General features: G+C 39.8%; 1 protein-coding gene across 2 annotated transcripts in view; it reads right to left on the bottom strand.

Moving 5' to 3' along the window:
• The window catches only part of MDGA2 (MAM domain containing glycosylphosphatidylinositol anchor 2), a 434436-nt gene that overhangs the window by 142575 nt on the left and 269867 nt on the right, over nucleotides 1-21994 (bottom strand). For both annotated transcript variants that reach the window (XM_029078526.2, XM_007662937.1), the window contains 2 exons: nucleotides 12506-12702; nucleotides 4932-5064 (listed from right to left, as the gene is read on the bottom strand). In XM_029078526.2, coding sequence (XP_028934359.1) covers nucleotides 4932-5064; nucleotides 12506-12702 — 330 coding nt within the window. The remainder of the gene's footprint in view (nucleotides 1-4931; nucleotides 5065-12505; nucleotides 12703-21994) is intronic.

Below are 21994 nucleotides of genomic sequence, written 5' to 3'. Positions count from 1 at the left end.
AGAACCCACCACCTCCGATTCCCAAGCCTGGGCTCTTTCCACTATGCCATGCTGTCAGAGGTCATGAGGTCGACTCCCGGCTCTGCCACTTGTCAGCTGTGTGACTGTGGGCAAGTCACTTAACTTCTCTGTGCCTCAGTTCCCTCATCTGTAAAATGGGGATTAAAACTGTGAGCCCCTCGTGGGACAACCTGATCACCCTGTATCTCCCCCAGCGCTTAGAACAGTGCTCTGTACATAGTAAGCGCTTTACAAATACCAACATTATTATTATTATTATTATTATTATTATTATTCTCTAAGATACAAGTTAATCAGGTCAGACACAGACCCTGGCCCACATGGGGCTCATCATCTAAGGGTGAGGGAGAACAAGTATTTCATCCATTATTTTACAGATGAGGAAACTGATGACCAAAGAGAAGTTAAATAACTTGCCCTAGGTTGCAAAGTCACACAGGAAGGAAGCATCAAAGTCACCCAGAATACGCTCTCATCAAAGGAGAGGTTGGGCCCAAGTAGGTGATTAGTTCATTTCTAGAAGACACTGGGAAATGTAGCACCCACATTTCCCCTTCAGTTTGTTCTGTTTCCATTCAGGCTCCGTCAACACCCATATAGACTGTTCCCTCAAGTCTGTTGGCGGCCCCGCCTTCTCTGTAGGACAACTATCTCTCCACTGGCCCTTTTCTACCCCTGACCCTATTCTCATCTAGACACTGACTCAGTTGATATTTCTCAATTGCTGAGATTGTTGATTTCATTTTTTTTTTCTGAAATGCCCAAATTAGAATTTGTCCACAATTGAACTCTAGGCTTTAATTCTAGCTTGTGGGGACCAGTTTAGAAAGAAAATGCAAAATAGAAAATGCAAAAGCATTTGTATTCCAATTTCTCCTAGGGAGAAATTCTCCTAGGGAATTATCATACGAGGTTTTTTTTAAAGGCCTGGTTTCAACAAAATTCTCGATTTAATATAACAGATGACATAACCTCTCTCAGGTTATATAAACAAAAACTGGGAGCAAGACAAGCACAAAGAGAGGATTACCTATGAAGGATAGAGTTGGGTTTCTGCCAATGTGAATAAAAAAGCAGTGCTAGGGATTATGCCAAGGGGCTCCAGTGCATATCCAATCATCAGGCTCCTTTTATGACATCTAAAAATTCTATGAAAGGACGAGGAGAGGTTCCAGCCAGTCAGATTGGGCAGAACAAATCATGACACACTGCCTTGGCAGGGGAAATATTCTGAACTCGCTAGCGAGTCAGAGTGACAAATTTTTGGATCGCGTCCGTGACATACATGCAATTCTGAGCTCTGACACTGTGCCAATTCACAGTAGAAAAACCATGAAACCCCCACAGCTGATAAACCTGCCGCTGCCACAAACAATTCCTGTGATTATATTCGGTCATTGGTCTACTGAGCAATGGTACGCTGGCCTCAATCCAAACAAGTTCCTCTGACCGTGTGGCTGTGAAATAGGCTCATCGAAAGTGTAGACAATGTTGAACACAAATCAGATTGTCCACTAATGAGTTCGAAAGATTAACATTTCATTACCATCACAGGCGTCTGAGCTGGTGCAGGGCCGGGTTCTGTCAAAACCAACCTAAAATAGGCACAGTCTTTCCCATTCAAACAAAAGCAACTCTGACTACCCAGAAGGACCAGATGTGGAAAAAAAAATTCCTCAAGCAAACCTCTGTACAAATGTCAATTAAAATATTTAGATTAGTCCCAGATAAATTCTTACCAGCCACTTTTAATCTCAATCAACTACCGTCCCCAAATAATGTTGTGGCCTGAAGATGTATATAATCGAAAGTTTTATTGCTATTGTTCTTTTATTGCTATTGTTCTTGTCTGTCCGTCTCCCCGATTAGACTATAAGCCCGTCAAAGGGCAGGGACTGTCTCTATCTGTTACCGATTTGTACATTCCAAGCGCTTAGCACAGTGCTCTGCACATAGTAAGCGCTCAATAAATACTATTCAATGAAGGAATGAATGAATGAATGGATGAATGAAAGGTAATTCAGTACAGGGATTTCTCCTCTAATGTGGGCTTGATGTTATGGGAAAATTACACGATAGCAAACACTGATTATAAAACACAAGGCAAGGTCCTGAATGGTACGGTTCAGTATGCTGGAGGCAGACACTGGAAAGCCCAGCAGAATCACACCCCGACTGCCACCGCAGGCTGCCACATGACCTGGACCAGGTTTAGGTGCACAACCTAGAAGGAGCACAGGTCCGGTTTATAGGTTCGTCTCTATCACTATGTGACACTGGGCAAGTCACCTAAATGAACTATGCCTCAGTTTCCTCATGTGTAAAATGGGGAGAAGATAACTGCTCTCCCCTACCTCACAGAATGCTCTCCTCATATAGGGTGGGGATGGTGTCTGCTCTGATTAGCTTGTTCCGACCCCAAAATTCAGCATGGCGCTTGGCACATAGTAAGCTCTTAAAAAATAACACCGCTGTTTTTTCCTTTAGATACCAGTCTACTGCTGCCAACTTCCAGTCTACTCGTGCCAACTTGTGGATCGTGTTATATCAGAAGAGCCCCATGTTATGAGAATGTACTCTAACTCTTCCAGTCCTGCTATATCCAAATTGCAGTGAGAAAACTTGTTGTACCACTCACTGTTCAATACACTTCACAAGCATTTGCCCTATAATCTTCAGCATTTCTGAGAGGTAAATTCTACCTTTCACATTTCACAGGCAGAGGAAAAAAATGGTAAACTGTGGGCTAAAGAGCACTTTGCAAGCTAAGAGCTAAAGCAGAGGTAGATGGCTGACTCTCATGCAGATTCCGACATCTCTAAATCCCATAACTTCCCAGTCGTTGGGTTAAGAACCAACACTTTGACTCTTCAGCTCACACCGGTTTTGCTGCTCCCCACCCTGCTGACCTGAAGACACTGAACGACTTAATTTATTCTCCAATATACCCGTAGCGATGCGTCAATGCAATGTCTCTTTGAAACTTACAGACTCTTCCAACTGTGAAAGCCAAACCAGATGGGGAAAGGGAAACAGAGGTGAACTTGGTTTAAATATGTAAAGTGCTTGAGACGTGCTATGCTTGATTACTAATCCCGAAATCAAGGGGAACAATGTCTCATGTTCAAAAAAAAACAACAAACCCCCCCCCCCCCCGAATCTTTCTATAATACTAATGTTCTTTCTGTAAGGGAAAAGCTTGTTCATTCTCTTATTGTGAAGTAATTTTCAGGGAAGAATAGATTCTTCTATCTCCTTTCAAAATCCAGACCGCCTGACCGCTCGAGGTTAGAATTGCAGCTCGTGCCATTACTCCATATGGTAGGAGTAAGAATAGTGAAAGCTTCCTGATTGTTGAATATTGGACTGAGGCCCTGCAGCTTCGCTGATCATCATTCAGTCTTAAAGGGCTCACCAATGGCAGAGTCTCATCATCCGGGCTGAAGATCCCTTTATTTAGTGGAGTGGGGGGAGGAGAGGAAGCAGAAGCATTGAAAGTCAAGGTCCAGGGAATTTCCCTAGCATATCTAGGAAAGCTATAAGAAAAATGGCTCTCTGTCCTTCAATATCATCATCATCATCATCATCACCAGCCCTATAATCATTAGCATTGAATAAGCACCTGCTGTAGGCACAAAAGAAGGAACATTCCTTAGAAGTGAAAAAACTGCTTCCCTGCCCTGGAGGAACTTGCAATCTAATGGGGGGGACTGGCAGCAACCAACTGCAAGCACAAAAGGAGAATTAGTGTATCTGCATAGATACACAGGATAAAAACACAAATACCCTAATTCTGAAAAAAATTGACCAGTCAGTGCTCTGAGAGTGACTGACAGGGAAATAAGACCAAACACAGGGGACTATTCCTGGAAGATATAGTAATAAAAATAATGACTGTGGTATTTGTTAAGTGCTTAATAAGCAATGAGATTGATACAGGCAATCGGGATGGACACAGTCCCTGCCCCACATGGGGCTCACAGTCTCAATTCTCATTTTACAGATGAGGTAACTGAGACAGAGAAGTTAAGTGCTTTTATGTCTGTCTCCAATCCTTTCTGCACACTTGAACTCAGACTTTGAGGTGCCAAAAGATAGGGACCGTGTCTAATTCCTACCTGTGTATTATCTCCTGTGACTTACTAATATGCTCTGCACACAAAAAGCACTTACTACGTTTATTACTACTAACTCTGGTCTCCAAATTACTCTTCCTCCTGGACACACTCCCCTTTTAACACGGTCTTTTCCCCACCATTGCCTTCCCCCTACCTTTCCTTTTATGCCATTATCAATATATCCTAAAAATATGATCATTCCTCATTGCTCTGCAACTGGAAATTTCCTGTTTTCAATGCCTTGCTGGCTACATTACTAAACACAACCTAACTTGGGTTGTAACGTTCCTAATGTTTTGACATTTTCTACTAAATAGTTTCCCCAAAACATCTACCTGAAATTACCAATTATCTCTTTTGACTTGGAACAGAGTTAAAGAAAGCTTCCTTTGCTTGGCTCCAAGTTCACAAAGCATTTTTGGCAATTCGGCTCATGATTTCAAGGATAAAGATTTCATGGTATTTCTCTACTACAATGGGTTTTGTAGCTTTGGGTTTTCATTTGCATTTTTAAAGATTACTGGGCAATGCCTTTAAAGCAGTTCTAAAGAGAATCATGTTCTTTGCAAACGACAGGCATAGAATAATAACACATAGGATATTACTCTCTGAAGTTTTACATTCATTTAGAAAAAGCTACTCAGGTTGCATAAAATAACTACCAATACACAGGCCCTTGGACAATTGTGTCCCCTACCTTTTATATATTATTTAGTATAATACTCCCAACTACATACTTTACCTTTCGAAACAACGAATATGTTGCATCAAAGGAAAAAAAGGGTTTCCTACCTGTTTTATTGGAGAGTCTAAAAGATACCATCTTATCAGGAATATTGCATACATTCCTCACTGAAGCAATGCAGCTGTAATTCGCATAGTCCTGAGGTCGAAGGTTCTTCAGTTTTAGGATCTTGGTTTCACCCTGAAAATAGGAAGAAAAAAAATTAGATGTCATCTGTGTTACGAGAAAGGTTGAGGCTGAGAATGCCCCAGTGACAGACTGCATTTCTGATTGTTGGATTCTGATTCTGGATTGGGAGGACCCTGAAATGCAAATCCTCTAGCCAAAATGCCTTATTCTTCTGTTTTTGTCGTTTCAGTCTTTTTGTGTTTTTATTGTTTCGTCATTCTTTATGTGCCTGTTACTTGACCCCTCTCCTCCCTTATTTATTATATTGTATGCACCATGACAACTTGGGATCTTAACTAATTTTCACTGTGCCTTTTCCCACTGCTTAGCAAATCCTTAATAAACATTATTACTACTAGTAACAAATCAGATTATTAAAATCCACATACCAAGTTAATTTTGTCGCTTTATATTTTGATATTTCTTTTAAGCAGAATTCCTAAAATCTCAAAACAGCCCACTTTTCATTATACATTGATTGCCCTCAGGGAAAACCCTCTAAGTAAGAAACAATCTAAAACTATTAGGGTTCAGTGGGACCACAGTATAGCTATCCTGCAAAATTGTAAAAGTCTTGCAAATGATGGCATTTAAGGGCTCCTAGGATTTAAGGGCTGTTCACCCTCCTCCTCAATCCCATTGCATTTATGTACAAATCCATATTTTAATTTATTTATATTAATGTCTGTTTCCCCCCTCTAGACTGTACACCTGTTGTGAGCAGGGAACATAGTAAGCACTCAATATATACGATTGATTGACTGATCTCTTTGCTTGGAAATGATTTCAATAAAGTCAATACAGAATGACCGCTCAGGGTCTATTCCTCACACTAGAAAATCAATAGTTTGTGTTCGCAGAAACCAAAGGTCTTGATTCTAGGGCAAAAACACGGCCATTATGAGCACAGACTCCAGCCTGTCAAAGCACAGGCTACAAATTAATATTAAAATTAGTAATATTTAATGAATTCTGATTGCAGGGACAGCATTATACTAAGTGCTTCAGAATACGATAAAGATAGAAAAAAGATGTGATCACTGTCTTCATTCCCCACCAGTGGGGGAAACAATAGGATAAACTGATGAATAAACACATATTTAAGAAAAAGAAAACAGCTATAAATCAGACACATGGTTGAATAGTAAACAAGTGCTGAGGTGAGTGGTGGAAAGATCAATGTCGACATGGATCTGGACAGCATTTGGCCACTCCTGAGGATTTCAAGGAATGAATGGGTAGCAATGTCAAAATAAGGGGAAAAAAAAATCTATGGACCACAGGGGATGAGAAAGATAATTAGCAATACTCTTCATTTGCTCAGTTGATGATGGTGAACAGCAGTTCCCGAAACACCAATACCACCTGAGGTGTAAGCAATGGAATCCCACTGATTGCATCAGCCTCTGGCAGTGAGACCAGAAAGAGATATGGATAGAATTCAGCAATGTGAAATGCCGATTGCTGGACTGACCAACTCCTGATATGCTTTCACCCTGTGCCAGCAACATAATCGATGTATTGAACGGTGGTAGCACATCACGACACAACATCCAAATCCTGGGGAATGAAGACACTCGGATGAAGTTCTATTAGATCGATCGATTTTACCAACACTTATAGTAACCGTGTCTTTAGCCGCTCCTGTACTCTTCCCTAGATTGTAGTACAGTGTTCTGCACGTGATAGGCATTCAATAATTGCCAATCTATGACTATCAAAGCTTTGAATTATAAGTGAAGCACTGAATCTGATAGCATTCTTGAGAAATCTACATGCAAGAAGAAAACCTGATCCTATAGGATTTGTGCAAGTGTTCCTCAACATGTGGAAATAGAGTAATGGTAGTAGTGGGACAAGTAGCAGCATTTATTGACTGCCTACTCGGTCCAGTGTACTGTTCTAGATTATGGTAAGAACAGAATATTGAAGTGATAGACTGCCTACCCACAAGTAGCTTATATGCTAAGAGAGGTGACAAACAGTAAAGGTGGCAAAATGTTTATGTTTGTCACTGTCAAGATGAATGAACTCAGTGGACCCATAAACATGAGCACTAAGGAGGGAGTAAATAGGTTTATAAACCCTCGAGGTGGTTGAAGGGATGACATGGCTCAAGGGGCTGGGAAATTAACCAGGGACAGCTTGGCAGAGGAATTTTAGGAGGGATGGGAAAGTAGAGAGAGCGTTGGTCTCTGATGTAGGGGGGGGAGGAACTGCGTGAAAGAGAGAGGATGGAATTTGAATGAGTCAAGAATTAGAAGCAGCTAGAAGGTTGGCTTGGGAGAAACAAGGACAGCGTGTTGAGGAGTGGTGGCTGAACAGAGCACATAGGGAAGGTGGGACCAGATGGGGAGAGCCTTTCTGCTGAATATGAGTTTTGTCTGATGCGAAGAGATGGGGTGTCAACGGAAGGTTTTAAGGAGATTGCCAGGTCAGCAATGCTTCAAGAAAACTATCTGTGCAGCAGCATCTTGTATAGATTGGAGGAGGAGAGGTTGGAAGGGATTGGGAGACTAGAGAAGGGGTTAATGCAATAGTCTAGCTGAGGCGAGGGAAGAACCTGAGACGGCGGATAGTGTTTTGGGTGGAAAAGAATGGGAAGATCCAGATGGGGAGAGACCTAAAAATTACCACCATAAGCAACACCAATCAGATAAACTGTGGAAACTACCAGGTGTTTCTATTGCTGAAAAGAGCTAGTCAACATCCTATGAACAGACTCCTACTAAACAATATTGTCAGCCACTACATGGCAATGGAATCTTAGTAAATCTCCGCTCAGCAGGTATGATCGCTGCAGTAGAAGCAGTGAAGTTCAGGGAGAAATACATTGAAACTGTGATGGATTCAAGGGTTTTATAATAGCCTTTGAAACCATGAAGGGATCTGGGCTCTTGCAACTAAGCGAGAGTTGAAGCTGCCCTTCCCAACCTCCGGCACGTTTGCCATCGTGGGGCTGTGGAGTAGGAGCAACTCTGTTCACTGATCCCTTCCTCACAATGCAGCTTCTTTGGATGGAACACTTTAGAAGGGTGGATCTTAGCTATACTGTTTATCTGTGCTGCTCTGAATTTTACTTTGCTGAACACATACGCCTAGCGTTCTTTAATGATGGGAGTCCTTTGTGGGGAAAGCTCTGTCATTTGTTAAAATGAAATTTTAGTTGATTATTGTCTAATTGTGTAATTAGTCTAATTAGTCTAATTATAACTAATTACGTAATTGGTGTAAATATGTTCAGTCTTGTTATTAGATGGTGCTATGACAATGAGCAAGATGATGTCATTAAAGTTCTGTGGAAAGTTTGGGGATAAAATAAAAAGCGACCGCAGCTTGTAAAGTTTTAATAATGCAACCACTTCAAATAGCTCTTCTTCTTCAGAAGAGTTCCCCAGATTAATTTTATGAAACCCAATGGGAGCTACCAGCATGAAAAAAAGTAGGACTATATATGAAAAATAATTTTTATACGCTAGATGTTACAGGGCACATTCAAAACTGCCTCCGCTTTCTCACTCATAAATGAATATTTCTTTTTCTTTTAAATTTCAAAGAAGGGGAAAAAAGAAAATGTGTGCCAACTTTGCATGAGACAGGCCCCATAATGAGTTTTTGTACCTTAATGAGTTTTTACAGGATAGCACTCTACTAATTAATATGGCTCTCCTCTTACTACTTTAAATGAAACTTCAAACATATGGTCTTTAAATGTTAATTTCTTTTGCTGATTTTTATACTGTAATCTATAACCTATGTTCTAATGTCTTCTTCCCTTATACTTTGGCATCAGAAATCACTCCATTATTTTCTTATTTATCTTTACTGAATCAATTAATTAGGGATCCAGAGTAAATATTTACTACTCAAACTTTTAATCACACTATTATTAGTAAACAGATCAATCTCAAGAGTATCAGAAATCATTTCACTCTTGAACGCCAGGATTTCTAAAAAAGTTATAGGTTATTTTATGACTATAACTAAGATAGAAAAGCCACCATTCCATTTTTTACATTGCCACTCATATTTTCTTCAGTAACTTAGAAACTCTATTTCATTTACATGCAACATAGTGTATGTAACCCAACATATTCTCTTATCCAACACAACACAAGAAGCTCAAGAGAATTCCCTATTCTCCCCATTACCTCTTTCTTTAAGAAAAGTTTCCTTTTTTCTGAGTCCATTGCTCATCTCAATGAAAAGCTATTTGGTCTAAAAACACTTGAATGCTCTCACAATGGGAATCTGCAACTTCCAGTTTCTCGGAAATGAGGGGCCAGGTACTTGATACTCAGCTCTACACTCTTTTCATCCTAATTATGCTATGAACCTTTGCCAATGTCTCCCCATTTACTGGGTGGAATCATTTTGAGACTAGAGTAGAACCCAAAGAAAGGGAGAGGATGCAAGTTTTGACCTCCTTCAGCATCAATTGTCCTCCAGACTATTTTAAGTCTACTATAAAGAAACGGCATCACTGAGAACACAGTGTTCTCTACTTTTGCCTTAAAATTTTCTGTGTGGAAGAATCTCTGTGTGGAAGGCACTGTATGAAGCACAGGAGTGGATACAAGCAAATCAGGTTGCAGTCTCAATCCCCACTTTCCAGATGAGGTAACTGAGGCACAGAGGAAGTGAAGTGACTTGCCCCACATCACTCAGCAGACATATGGTGGAGCCAAGCTTAGAACCCATGACCTTCTGACTCCCTGGCCCGTGCTGTATCCGCTACACCTGGCTGCTTCTCATCGTACTCTCCCAAGCGCTTCGTACAGTGCTCTGCACACAATAAGTGCTCAATAAATATTATTGAGGGACTCACTGACTTGTTCTCCCAACTCTTCTGGCATTTGGGAGTGGACCCAATCTGTTTCTGTCCTCCTCTCCCCCTCCTCTGCAAGACCTAAGGAGGAAGATGAATACTGAAAATCGTCACATTTACAAGAATGTAGAGTGGAACCCTAATGCTGGCAAAAGCCTCCTAGAGGAAGAAAATAACTAACCATCCACTTTCAGAGATGAAATTTGGTTTCTAATTGCAATCAGAAATGGCAGAGAGGTGATCCCCATCTGCATCTCAATATTATTTGTCCCTGAATTCTGTCAGCTAGTCACTGTCTAAAGAAGCTCTTCTAGATGAGGTCCAGACCTCAAATTAAGCCTCTGCTGTGAGAAACTGTCTCACAGAATATGACGCCGACAAAGAATAAGTCTCAGATCAAACTTGTTGCCCAGTGACCATTATCGTCCAATGAACTCCAGTGGCAGGGCCTGAACCTATGAATATCTTGGTTCTTAGACACGCATTCATACACAAATACATTAGTTTGCCATGACAACTAGGATGGGTTCTAGAAGAATGCCAAGCATATTGTTGTGTGAGCAAAGCACTATCTGAACAGATTTATCACTATGGCACCAAACATCACTCTGACATTGACATCCCATCCATTCATCTCACTCATCCCTTTTGTTCCTTTCTTTCACCTTCCTGTTCTCAAACAAGTGGATCCTGCTGTCTCCCGCCCTTTGTACTCCTTCTGCACTCTATTACTCCCTTCAATCCTTTGCCTTCTCTTCAGACACATCTAACCCCTAACATAATGTAAAGGCTTACAGGAGCTTCAATCCCCTAGTGGGAGTAGTAGAGAGATCAGGAGGAATTAAGATAATTTTCCAATGCAACCAGAATCCTTCCCACTCCAAGAGGTGCCTGAACTTGAGCTAAAGATGGGTCTTTGCCAGATCTCTGAGAAGAGACTAGCTGAATCACTGGTGACTGAGGAGATGATGACTATTAAGAATCCTAAAAGTCCTGATGTTAATGACTGAGGCAGAGACAAAATTAGTTGGAACTTGAGGGCATGAACCTGATCCACTGTCTTTTGGGTGTCTCAAGCAACCACAGCATCTTCATAATAGTTCATCTTTCAAGAGAAGGCTGTGTTTAACCTGTGATTAAATCCTACTCCCTTCTACATAGACTGTAAACGCCATGTGGGACAGGGACCGTGTTTATCCTGATCAATTTGGGCAAGTCAGTGTGGCTTAATGCATACAGTATGGGCCTGGGAGTCCGAAAGTCACAGATTCTTATCCCAACTCTACCACATGTCTCCTGTGTGACCTTGGGCAAGTCACTTCACTTCTCTGGGCCTCAGTTGCCTCATTTGTAAAATGGGGATTAAGACTGTGAGCCCCACTTGGGACAACTTGATTAATTTGCTTCTATCCCAGCGCTTAGACAAGTGCTTGGCACATAGTAAGCACTAACTAGGATCATAGTATATGTATATGTACATATATTATATAGAAAGATATGTGTACATATAATATATAATGAACTATTCTCTTGCTGAAATTGGGGCTGCCTCCATATTCTCTTGCTATCTACCTCAGGACTGTTGGTGACCCTGTTCGGTTTAGTTATCATGACATTAATTTTTATTCCTCAGCCTTTAGCTATAACTCTTGATATGTATACATGAAACAGTGTTAAGGCAAAAATTTTTTTCAAAACGTTAACAATTTTAGTTCGTGCTCTAACCAGGATGAGGATGCAGTAACGAGACTTTAGCTGGTTCTTTTTCAACAGCCTGAAGCTCAGGATGGAAGCAGTCCTGTCCCAACACCACTGGAGTCCCATCAGCCTCCACTTCTGGCCAAAAAGAGTGATGAAGCAACAGTAGACCAGAAACCAGAACAGACTTAGCAAAGAAGAAGCTTACTCCTTCCGCAATGTCAATTTTCCCGCCTAAAAATGGGAGATTTTCAAAATATATTCTTCTGATAACTTTTTTTTAAGAAAAAACAAATCATTCCATGAATAATATATCATGCTCAGTATGGTGAGACACATGTTCATTTTCAATTGATGAAAAACGTAAGTGGAAAATGGGATGATTAAGTGTAAGGACCAAACACCAGACTCTTAGCTGACACTTCTAAATTTAAATATCAAATTGAAAGTACACAAAAGTATCATGTTATTTTCACTGTATTCAGCTACTCCTGGAGGAAAAAGGTATTTCCTCTTTAGAAGATAGGGATGGGTGAAAATATGCTTTTTAAAACTTGTGAATCAGAAATGAATGAAAACAGATGCATTCATCATGGATTGGTACAACTGAAAGAGACCTGAAAGTGCCATCTGGTTTATCTCCCTGCCTTCAAAAAGGATAAAAAAAACCACGCTATCCAGGAGAGAGGAACTGTATTTTCCAACACTTAGTACAGTATTCTGCACAAAGTAAGGGCTCAATAAATACAACTGACAGACTGACTGATTGACTGAATGAATGAATGAAAGATGTGGAAACTTGGATCAGAGATCTCCAGGAATGGTGGCTTGTTGATCTCCTTTGGCATCAACCCAAGGATTTATTACCCCTTGAGACAGTAAGTGTGTTAATGGTCCAAGGAAACAATACTATACCTTGATTCCTACCTGGGTAAAGAAGGGCTCATAAATTTCCACTCCTTTATCCGATCCTTGTAGTAAGACTTCCTGGCCACGTCTCCAGCTGTATCGCACAGGTGGATTGGAATTGGCAACGCACCGGAGAAACACTGTCCTCTCATAGTAAAATTGCTCTTTTGCTTCACCTATACTTTGATGAACTGTTACTATTGGATCATCCAAATCTAGAGGCAAAAACAGTCAAGCAGCAAAGTTATGGTCTGCGTTACTCTTAAAATTCTTTCCACGTAAAAATCAAGAGACTAATCAGAGGATGGGGTTCACATGTTCCATGTCTACTAGGCCATTAACAAACATTACCCCTTATGTTTATAGATTACCTTCTATCAATGGATCCAAGACTGTGCTGAAATCACCTGCCTAATACACCGTTCCCCAAGGGGTTTCTATCCCTTCTGAAAGGATGAAGGCAGAGATTAAGTCCGTTCAGAATTAAGATTAGAGCTCTTCTTCTTCCTTGGACTGTGAGCTCTGGGTGGAACAGGGACTGTGTCTTATCTGGAGAGTTGAATTTACTCCAGTGCCTAATACAGTGCTTAGCAAATAGTAAGTGCTTAACAAACATCTAAATAATAATAATCATGATTATTATAATGCAATTACCTCAAACTCCAGGCTGGGACTCTACCTAAGAAATGGCTAATGATTTAACAAGTGAAAGAAGGGGGCATTTACATCACTGATGCTCTTCAATTTTATTCCGAGCACCCCTTCCTTCTTTCACCTTCTTAATTCTCCCTCTAGCCTAACTCCCCGTTCTATCATAGAAAGAAATCATAAACAAAACAAAAATCTCTACCTATATGCAATTGCAAATGTTTAAATTTATGGGGTAATAATAATCTCATCTAGTGCTGTCAGAGAAATTTACCTGTTACCTTGCATTGCTTATCCTAGAGCCTCTCTGTTTCTTTGAAAATAATTAAGATAAGGTGTAGTTAACAGAGAATGAAATCTCTCCCAGTGTAGAGGCTTTAGTTAATGATGACATTTGAGTTTTATCTAGCCAAATAGGGATAGCGCTCCAAGGAAAAGAAATCCCAACGTCATATGTAGAAAAAGGGTATTTGCTCCCAAATCTCTCTCATTTTCTATCTATTTGTAGTTATAGAGTGTGCACGTGCACACACACACACACACACACACACACACACACACACACACACCCTATATGCCCAATAGCAGGGCATATAGGGCACCCTATATAATACCCTAAAGACCCTGCTGGGGGATAAATGTAAAACTTCAGGCTCATATTGTAGTGAGATCTCTTTACAGCTCAGTTTTCAGTGCATTTAGATTAGGATTTAATCACTACAGTTCACTGGCCATGGAAATATCCATATCATCTTACGTGGAAAAGAGGAAATATCCCTTTAAACAATGTGACTTTCAATGTCAGCAGCAGATCTGTCACTCGAAGTTTTTCCCCAGATGGATGAGAAATGCAGCTAGAATGTAAGCACCATGTCGGCAGGGAACATGTTATATTAGCTTTTACTGTCCTTTCCCACGTGCTTTGTGTAAGAACCCAATAAATACCATTGCTACTATTAATTGCTATTATTGCTATTTCTGACCTCCTCACATTTGCAAAAAATGAGGCACTGAATGTGCCAACTTTAGCACTTTCACTACAAATTCACTAGCAAAGAACAACTGTTGAGGGTGATTATCACAAATAAAAATTAATGTCTAGTTTTTTTTTAATTTGGTGAATTCATAACACCTTCCACTAACTCACGGAAAACCGCTGTCTTGGTATCTCCGTCAAGAACAGCAAAAAAAACCACCCTTCCAAACACTGTTTCCTTTATTCTAATGAGGATTTCCTGACAACCCTATTTATCCTTTCTGTTTTGCAACAGTCTGGATGCCTTCACCACCCAACTAAATTCATCTTTACAGCTACATCATGGAGGTCTATTTTAAGCAGTGTGAATTTAAAGAACCATTGCTGCTTCCTGGTAACTTTCAGAAGCATGCTATTGGCATTCAACTCCGTTTGTTAACCGTGTGGGGGTTGTCACTGCCTTTTAACAAGAAGGGCTATTTTAAGGGGCACCAGATCTTGGTTGAGAAAACATTCCCGCTCCTGCCACTTTCCATCTTCAGTCCTGCAAGGATTAGTTCCGGACCTCAAAATCATCACCCATGTGCTGGTGTCAGATTTGGCAACGCTAAGTGAGCTTCACTGAATTAATACCATACATCCCACTTCCAATATTTCATTAAAATAATCCTTGTGTACAACACACTAGGGCCAGCCTAATTTCCTTAGGCCCTTAATTTAGGAGTCATTGATGATTTGTTGGCCTTTCTCAAATGAGATCCCTTCATTTGTGTCACTACAACTAACTGTAGTCATGCAGTGGTGAAGGTACAACACAGAATCTGCTATGAGACAGAGGTCATTAGAGTGGATATATAGCAAGTGGGGTAAAAAGAAAACAAAACCAAAATGAAGGAACCCTTTAGAATCTATTGTCAATCCTACTATCCCTAGCATTGTTAGTTTGGGAAAACCTGTAATCCTCTTCACCCTTTCTAATGAAAATATTTTCTAGATAAAATATTTTCTCTGGTTTATGAGCCGAAAGAATGACCTACTAATACAGCATCCCTGTATTAAAAATGAGAAAAAATAATGTTATGTATATAACATATTATTAAAATCCAAAAGGATGCTTATGATATGTAATTATCCTGAAAACATAAATATACAGAGAGATGATCATTTTTTTTATGTCAAGTGGTGGCACAGATAGCCTAAGTGGATTAATGTACTAGAAAATGTGGCTGTTTGGGGGAAAAAAAATTCATTCATTCAATTGTATTTATATACAGATATGCTTATTCCAGGTATCTGCAGTAGTTAATTGTATCAACATCTTTGCTAATGGCCTACATTTATCCATTCTGATATCAATTCAATGCTCTAGAATGCATAATTTTGTACCTAGAGCTGGCTGGTGCATTTTTTTTTTTTTTATAAATCATGAAAATTACATTAGATTCACTGACTCAGAACAGTATCTCAATCAATTGGGAAATAATTGGAATTTAGTTTAGAATTACAATTATTTTGTACTTTCCAGCTTATTGATTTCAAAACAATATATTCAAGGGGAAGCAAGTAAGTTGTTTGCTTGGCATTATCATTACCATTATTAATTTTTTTTAATCTTGAAACGTTTACCAAGAACCAACAGAATGCATTGCACTGATAATCTATTTCTGAAAACATTACATATGACCAAATAGTTTCTGTAATTCCAGAGTACAAGACACATTGATAGGTATTCTTTAGCAAAATCTAGGGTAAAAATTGCATCATTGAAGCAATCTTCACTCTTACAAATGAGCAACTCATTCTTAACATTTTAGTTTCAAGGAGGAACTGAAGCTCAGATATATAAAAAATCCTCCCAGCCTTGACAATATGTGACAATGGTGTCCAATCAGAAGTAAATTCATACTGCGGAAACCATCTGAAATTTGAAATTCTAGTTGCGCAGTAGTTATTGGTCTGAATAAAATAACAGCAATATGATCAATGCAGGGTCAAAAAATAATGTACCTGACACAAAAGCTTTGGTATTGCAAAAATGACTCACCGGTACGCATTATCATTTGCACAGTGGTGGTAGAAGATGATAGGCTGGCTATGTAATAAGGTCTATTGTGAATGAAATATCCGAGCTATAAACTTAACAAAAATCACACCCTTTAAAATGTCAGCAGATAATCACTAAAGAGCACAGAAATTAAAAACTGACTTCCATATTTATTTCATTCATGGCAAAATGATTTCATATGATAGATCCCTAGATCCCTTGGCACTCAGCTCTATATAAAATTGGATAATATAAACACAAAATCCCAAGTGGATTTTTTTTTAAAGGCATAGGCACTATTTTTCCTGTTATAATTTCCCAGAGGAAGTTGTCCTACTGTCAGGCTCAGTCATGGCCATCATCTTCATAATCAGTATTTAACAAGCAACTATATTCAGAATACCTGACTTGTATTTGCAGGTGACACCACTGCATTCCTATGTGGCTGGAAATGTGGAACAGTACCATATGTTTTATGAACAAATCAGCGGTCCCTTTGTGGTATTCACGCCTTCAGGAACTGGTGTTTTATTTCTTGACTTCTATTCTTTCATTCCTTTTGCAGCTTTTGCTCACAAAGAGCTCTTCTTTTCTTGATAGCAGAATGCCCCACTGGCCTACCTTGGGCAACTGACTCACTCTTCATCAGGGATGAAGCACTGTGAAGCCTAGTTTTAGTTGGCCTTATGATAGCTCCTCTGTCCTGCTGAGCTTCTGGTTCCTAATTTCAGCTCTTTACACAGAAGTGGTTTGGGTTTCCTATTGTCAAATATTCTTCTTACATGGCCCACCCAGCCCAGCAGGGAGGGCTGAGGTGAGCACAGCCTCAGTGTTAGGAGGTTATTTTCCAGAGCTTTACTAGTTGAGACTTTGTCTTGAAAAATCAAGCTTAACAATAAAATAATATTTCTTAAGAGCTTACTAGTTAAGAGCTAAGCACTGTACTAAATACTCTTTAGTCTTTCTCCTGTCCATAATTTTACTTCAGGGTCTGGCTCCTCTTCTAGATTGTAAGATCCTTGAGGGTGGGGAATACATCTATTGATTCTACCTAGACTTTTCTAAGCACTTAGTGCTGTGCTTTTCACATGGTGGGTGCTTGATAAGTACCATCGATTGACTGATAAAAATAAGAAAGGCAGAGGACTAAATAAATTTATGACCAACATCCTAAGGAAAAATGAGACATTTAAGGAGATGCATCTTTCTCACTGAGTATCATCTTGCAGAGAACATGTTCTGTGGCTCAGATTCAGGGAGGGAAATACAATTGCTGTGGAGTGAAAGAGGAAGGTCAGAAATCCCTTTGGGAACATTTTCTAGGTCTGGGCCTGAGTTGGAGTTGAAGAGAGCACCAGAAGGGCTTTAAATGACATCATTAAACACATTGCATCCCAGGAATCTAGGGATGTCACCCTATGAAGAAGTTACAATTATTTTCCTGGCCTCAAGGAGGCCAAATAGCTGAAACTGAACCTCCCAGAATACCTGCCTTGGGCACCGGAACTTGTACAGAACTAAGTTACAGTTTACACTTGCACTTTTCCACTTCTGTAGTTTAGAAAGGAAAAGTGATTAATCAGCTATTAACTGAAGACATGGGGTGTAGCTGAAAGTTAAACAGTCTATTAATCTCAAAAATAATCATGGCATAAGTACATTTTCCACTGGGGCTTCTCTCACCATTTGGTTCAATTTTGCTGTCTTTAATCTGTGACTTGAGCCAAATGATAGGGAAACCCAGAAGGCGAGGCACAGTAAGTCCAGTTTGTTCAGAATTCCCTCTAGAATACTTGCAAATCTTATGCAAACTGAAATCCAAATTTACTGTCTAAAGTGAAATTAAAACCCAATAAGTTTCGGGGGACAACAACAAGAGAAGAGCATTATATTTCCTTGTACTTCATTCAATTAATTAAGCAATGGTATTTAATGGATGGCTTAATGTGAGCAGAGCAGAGCACATAAGAGAGTACAATATAACAGAATTGATAAAACACTGCCTGCCTGCAAGGAGGATATCTGAAAGGCTACATATCATTATTGGTTGAGTATACAGTGTAAAACTGGATTGGTCCTAGGCAAAAGTAGAGAGTGACTGTCACCACCTGGACCAAATCAAATGGGTTTGAAATAGCAAGGGAGGAAATCAAATTAAGCTTTTGTTGGAAATATCAGTATACAAAGGCAAAGTTAATCTTTTCAACAAAGCTTCTGAATTTGAGACTTTTCTGTCTCTAGTCATCCATCCACAAGTCCAGCTTTCTCTTTGAAAATAATGGGAAGTTCTGTGCATATATCAATGGCACCATATGGCCCAGAATTCTGTTCTGCACAGCCCTTTGATAAACAAAACTCACTTCACCTGGAGACTGTCACTTAAAAGAAAAAAAAAAGGGGGAGACTGCATAGCTGAATTCTCCAGGTAGGAAGCTTAGCATGTTGTGGTAAAACATGGAGATTGGCTATCTAAAAGAGCTCTATCCCAGGATATAATTTTGGTACTAAATTAATTCCCAATTCACCTTTGGGAAGGAATGTGTCTCTTGCTTGTCATTCTTCCCCCAGCAGTTAGAACAGTGCATTACACTCAATGGTGCTCAGTGAATACTTTCACTAATACTACTTTCCTTCTCACTAAAATTATGTGACTATTGATCTCATGAACAACATACTGCGTGGAGAGTCATTCTACAGGGCACTCTAAGGCAGGCCCTAGTCAAAACAAGGAATGTAGAGTGGATTTATGAATGGTGGAGGGTTCTGACCAAGTAGGTGACCTTGAGTCATGTCCTGATCCCTAAACCAAACAGTGAAAATGTGATGTTTATAAGAGAACTATCTTTGAGCCCCTAAACTGCCAAGTCAATTCAAAGCTTCAAGCTATCGAGCTAGATTTTCCTAGTTCCTAAGTCTCAGCCTACATGAAAGTTAAGCTTCTTGGGAGGAGTCTTTGTTCCTACACGCCTTTTAATTTGCACCGATGCTTTGCTACATTAAAATGGTAACTCTAAAAATGAAAAGACTGGAATTCAGGTTTCTAAAGGACTATAAGCATGTGTATCCTATTTTTTCCTGTTCCTTTGATTTTAGAAATGAACTGAAAATTCCCAAGTACACTACCTGGAGACACCTTTTTTAAAAACAGAATATTAGAGTTTGCACAAACTACTTTTGAAGATGAGTTATTACAAAATTAAAAGCCCATGAAGAAGCATTAGAAGCTCATTTCTAAGAGAAGCCAAACTTTCTGAATACTAGAAGTCATCGGAGTTTCAAGGAGAGTAATAAGAACAACGAGAAGAAGAAGAGCGGGAAGTAATGTTAGTTTCTTTTAGTGGCTGGCTGGCTAAACTGTAAAGGATTAGGAAATACAGATTGAAAAATGCTATTAGTTTCTGGGATTATTTCACTTTTCCTCTCCCTTTTTACTACAACCCACTCCTGGCAGGGCTTACATAATTATATCACAAAGTTTAAATCTGAACCAAGGTATTAAATTCAAGAAGCAACTTGGGCATCAGTGAAGCATGCCATTTATTAAACTACGTGTTTGATAATCCTTAAACCACCATTTACTCTACTCTCTGCCCTACTGAGCTGATGTTTTTTGAAATTCCAAAGACCACGCTACTTGAATGTGCCAGTTCAGAGGTATTCCTAGTCCTGGACATCTTTGCAAATTAATAGAACTTTCCATCAAAGTCTTGCCTATTAAATTCATTTTTTGTCTTACTCCTTGTTCCTGCAAAGTCAGATCAGAGTATGGAGCTTTATTTGATGTCAGAGGGGAACTTTGAACTTGGATCTACTTGATACTGTGGTGAAAAAATGAAGGTTAGAAATGATCCCACTGCCCAGAATAGGCATTCATGGGTACTCTTGGAATTTGCTCAAAGGAAAAAAAAAAACCTTGAATGCATGAAAAGATGAAAGCATATTTTAGAATAAAAATATCAAAGGGAAAATAACAAAGTTAATGAAGGTCAAAATGGAATAACCTAGAGTTAATAGGTCCGTTTGCACGCCTTCGCTCTTGTTTCTGACATAGGCTCCATAATTAGACTGCGAGCTCCTGGTAGGGACCGTATCAAATTCTAGATGTTCATGGTCTCTCACGCATTATTCCTTTCAATGAGGGTTACTGAGAAAGACTCCAAGATCAACTCACAGCAAAGCAAGTAATGTATTCTCAACACATTGCAGCTCCTTGTGATGTGTATAAAATTGACACCTTCTTGAAGTTCTGCAGTACCATTCAACAATCCATTTGTGAACCTAGCCCTACCAGTGGCAAGCTTGTAAATGGAAACCTGTGAAGACCAGAAATGCTTTCTAGACAATGGTTCAGATATTGGATACAATTCAACAGGGCTTTCTTTCAAAAATAGCACAAAGTCTGCTTGGAAGGTGTAGCTTCACCCTAAATTTTATATACATCAATAAGAAATATCGTGAAAAAGTCTGAATAAAAGTTTTTATGTGAGCCAAGACTTTTTAATTGTTCCCCAAATGAAGAGATTAAAAGCATTTCTGGTCTCGAAAATACTATAGCCATGATCAAGAAGCTCCATTGTTTATAGAGAACCAAAGCTTTCTCAGAATTCTCTTAACTAGGCAGTAGCTTGTTCAAAAGTCTTGCTGTTAGTCCTGTGGAAAGAACAGGGTCTGGGGATTAGATAAACCAAGTGTTAGTCTTAGGCAAGGGGACACAAGAGGAGAATGAATGACGGCAAAATTCTTCAAACGACAGCTGTACAGTCCTTGTTTGTTTGTTTTTTTTAACATTATTTGCTAAGTGCTTAACTATGCACTGTACTCATCCCTGGGGTAGAGACAAAATAATCACGTTGTACACAATCCCTGTCCCACATGTGGCTTGCAGTCTAGGAAGGGGGGTGAGCTGAAATTAAGACTGAAAGCAGAGATAGCAGAGGAAATTTTTGAGGATGTGGTTAAACAAAGTCTCATATGAAACTGCATCCCAACTGGAAACTGGAATTAACTGTTAAGGACCGACTCGCATAGCATACTATATCAAAAAAGGAGTGGCTCTTTTAAGAGCAAAGGCTCTGAAAAAAATGGGAAACAAGAAGGGGAAAGAGTAACAACAGCAGGCGGTGCAAGAGCCTGTTTGGGCCCATAGTGTGAGTGATGAGAATGAGGATATTTGTTAAGCGCTATGTGCCAGACACTGTGGGATTGTGGGTCCCGCTCCTGCTATTTCAATCACATGTGGACTCAAAGCTGAATTTCAGCAACAGCGGTAGTATCTTTAGAGATTACCAACCACTACTAGATACATAGACAGAGCTCTGCAAGTCGGGGCATATTTCTGGGGTTGCATGATTAATCGTGAAGATTCTGGGGGAAAACCACAGCAAGAGGGTTCCCCAAAGTCAACAGGTCCCCACTGGGACCCAGAAATATTAACCAACTTACTTGGCAAGGGGCATTAACTCAACAGCCTGACGTTATGACTCAGTGGTACAGCCTACGTCCTTTGCTATGGTGGTTTCAACTGTAAAGTGCGTCCCATCCATTAGAAAAAAACATTGCATGCAATTCACAACATGTTCCACCCCTGCCTGCCTACTCGTTCATTGTGTAGTGTGCCCCGGTAGGAACTGAACTGGCAAGACAAGAATTTGAGTGGCATTGTGCATGCCCCCTTTACTGTAATACACTTAACAGCACTGTTGTTTTCAACAGGAAACATCAACAATTTGTCCTTTGAAGGAAGGATAGGCAAAGGAGTAGAAAACCAAACCTTCTCTGTGCCTCAGTTCCCTCATCTGGAGAATTGGGATTAACTGTGAGCCTCACTTGGGACAACCTA

This window comes from Ornithorhynchus anatinus, chromosome 14 (genome assembly GCF_004115215.2).
Source record: "Ornithorhynchus anatinus isolate Pmale09 chromosome 14, mOrnAna1.pri.v4, whole genome shotgun sequence".
Lineage (NCBI taxonomy): Eukaryota > Metazoa > Chordata > Mammalia > Monotremata > Ornithorhynchidae > Ornithorhynchus > Ornithorhynchus anatinus.
The sequence above is the reverse complement of the archived record's forward strand: the minus strand, read 5'-3'. Positions and strand labels throughout refer to the sequence as shown.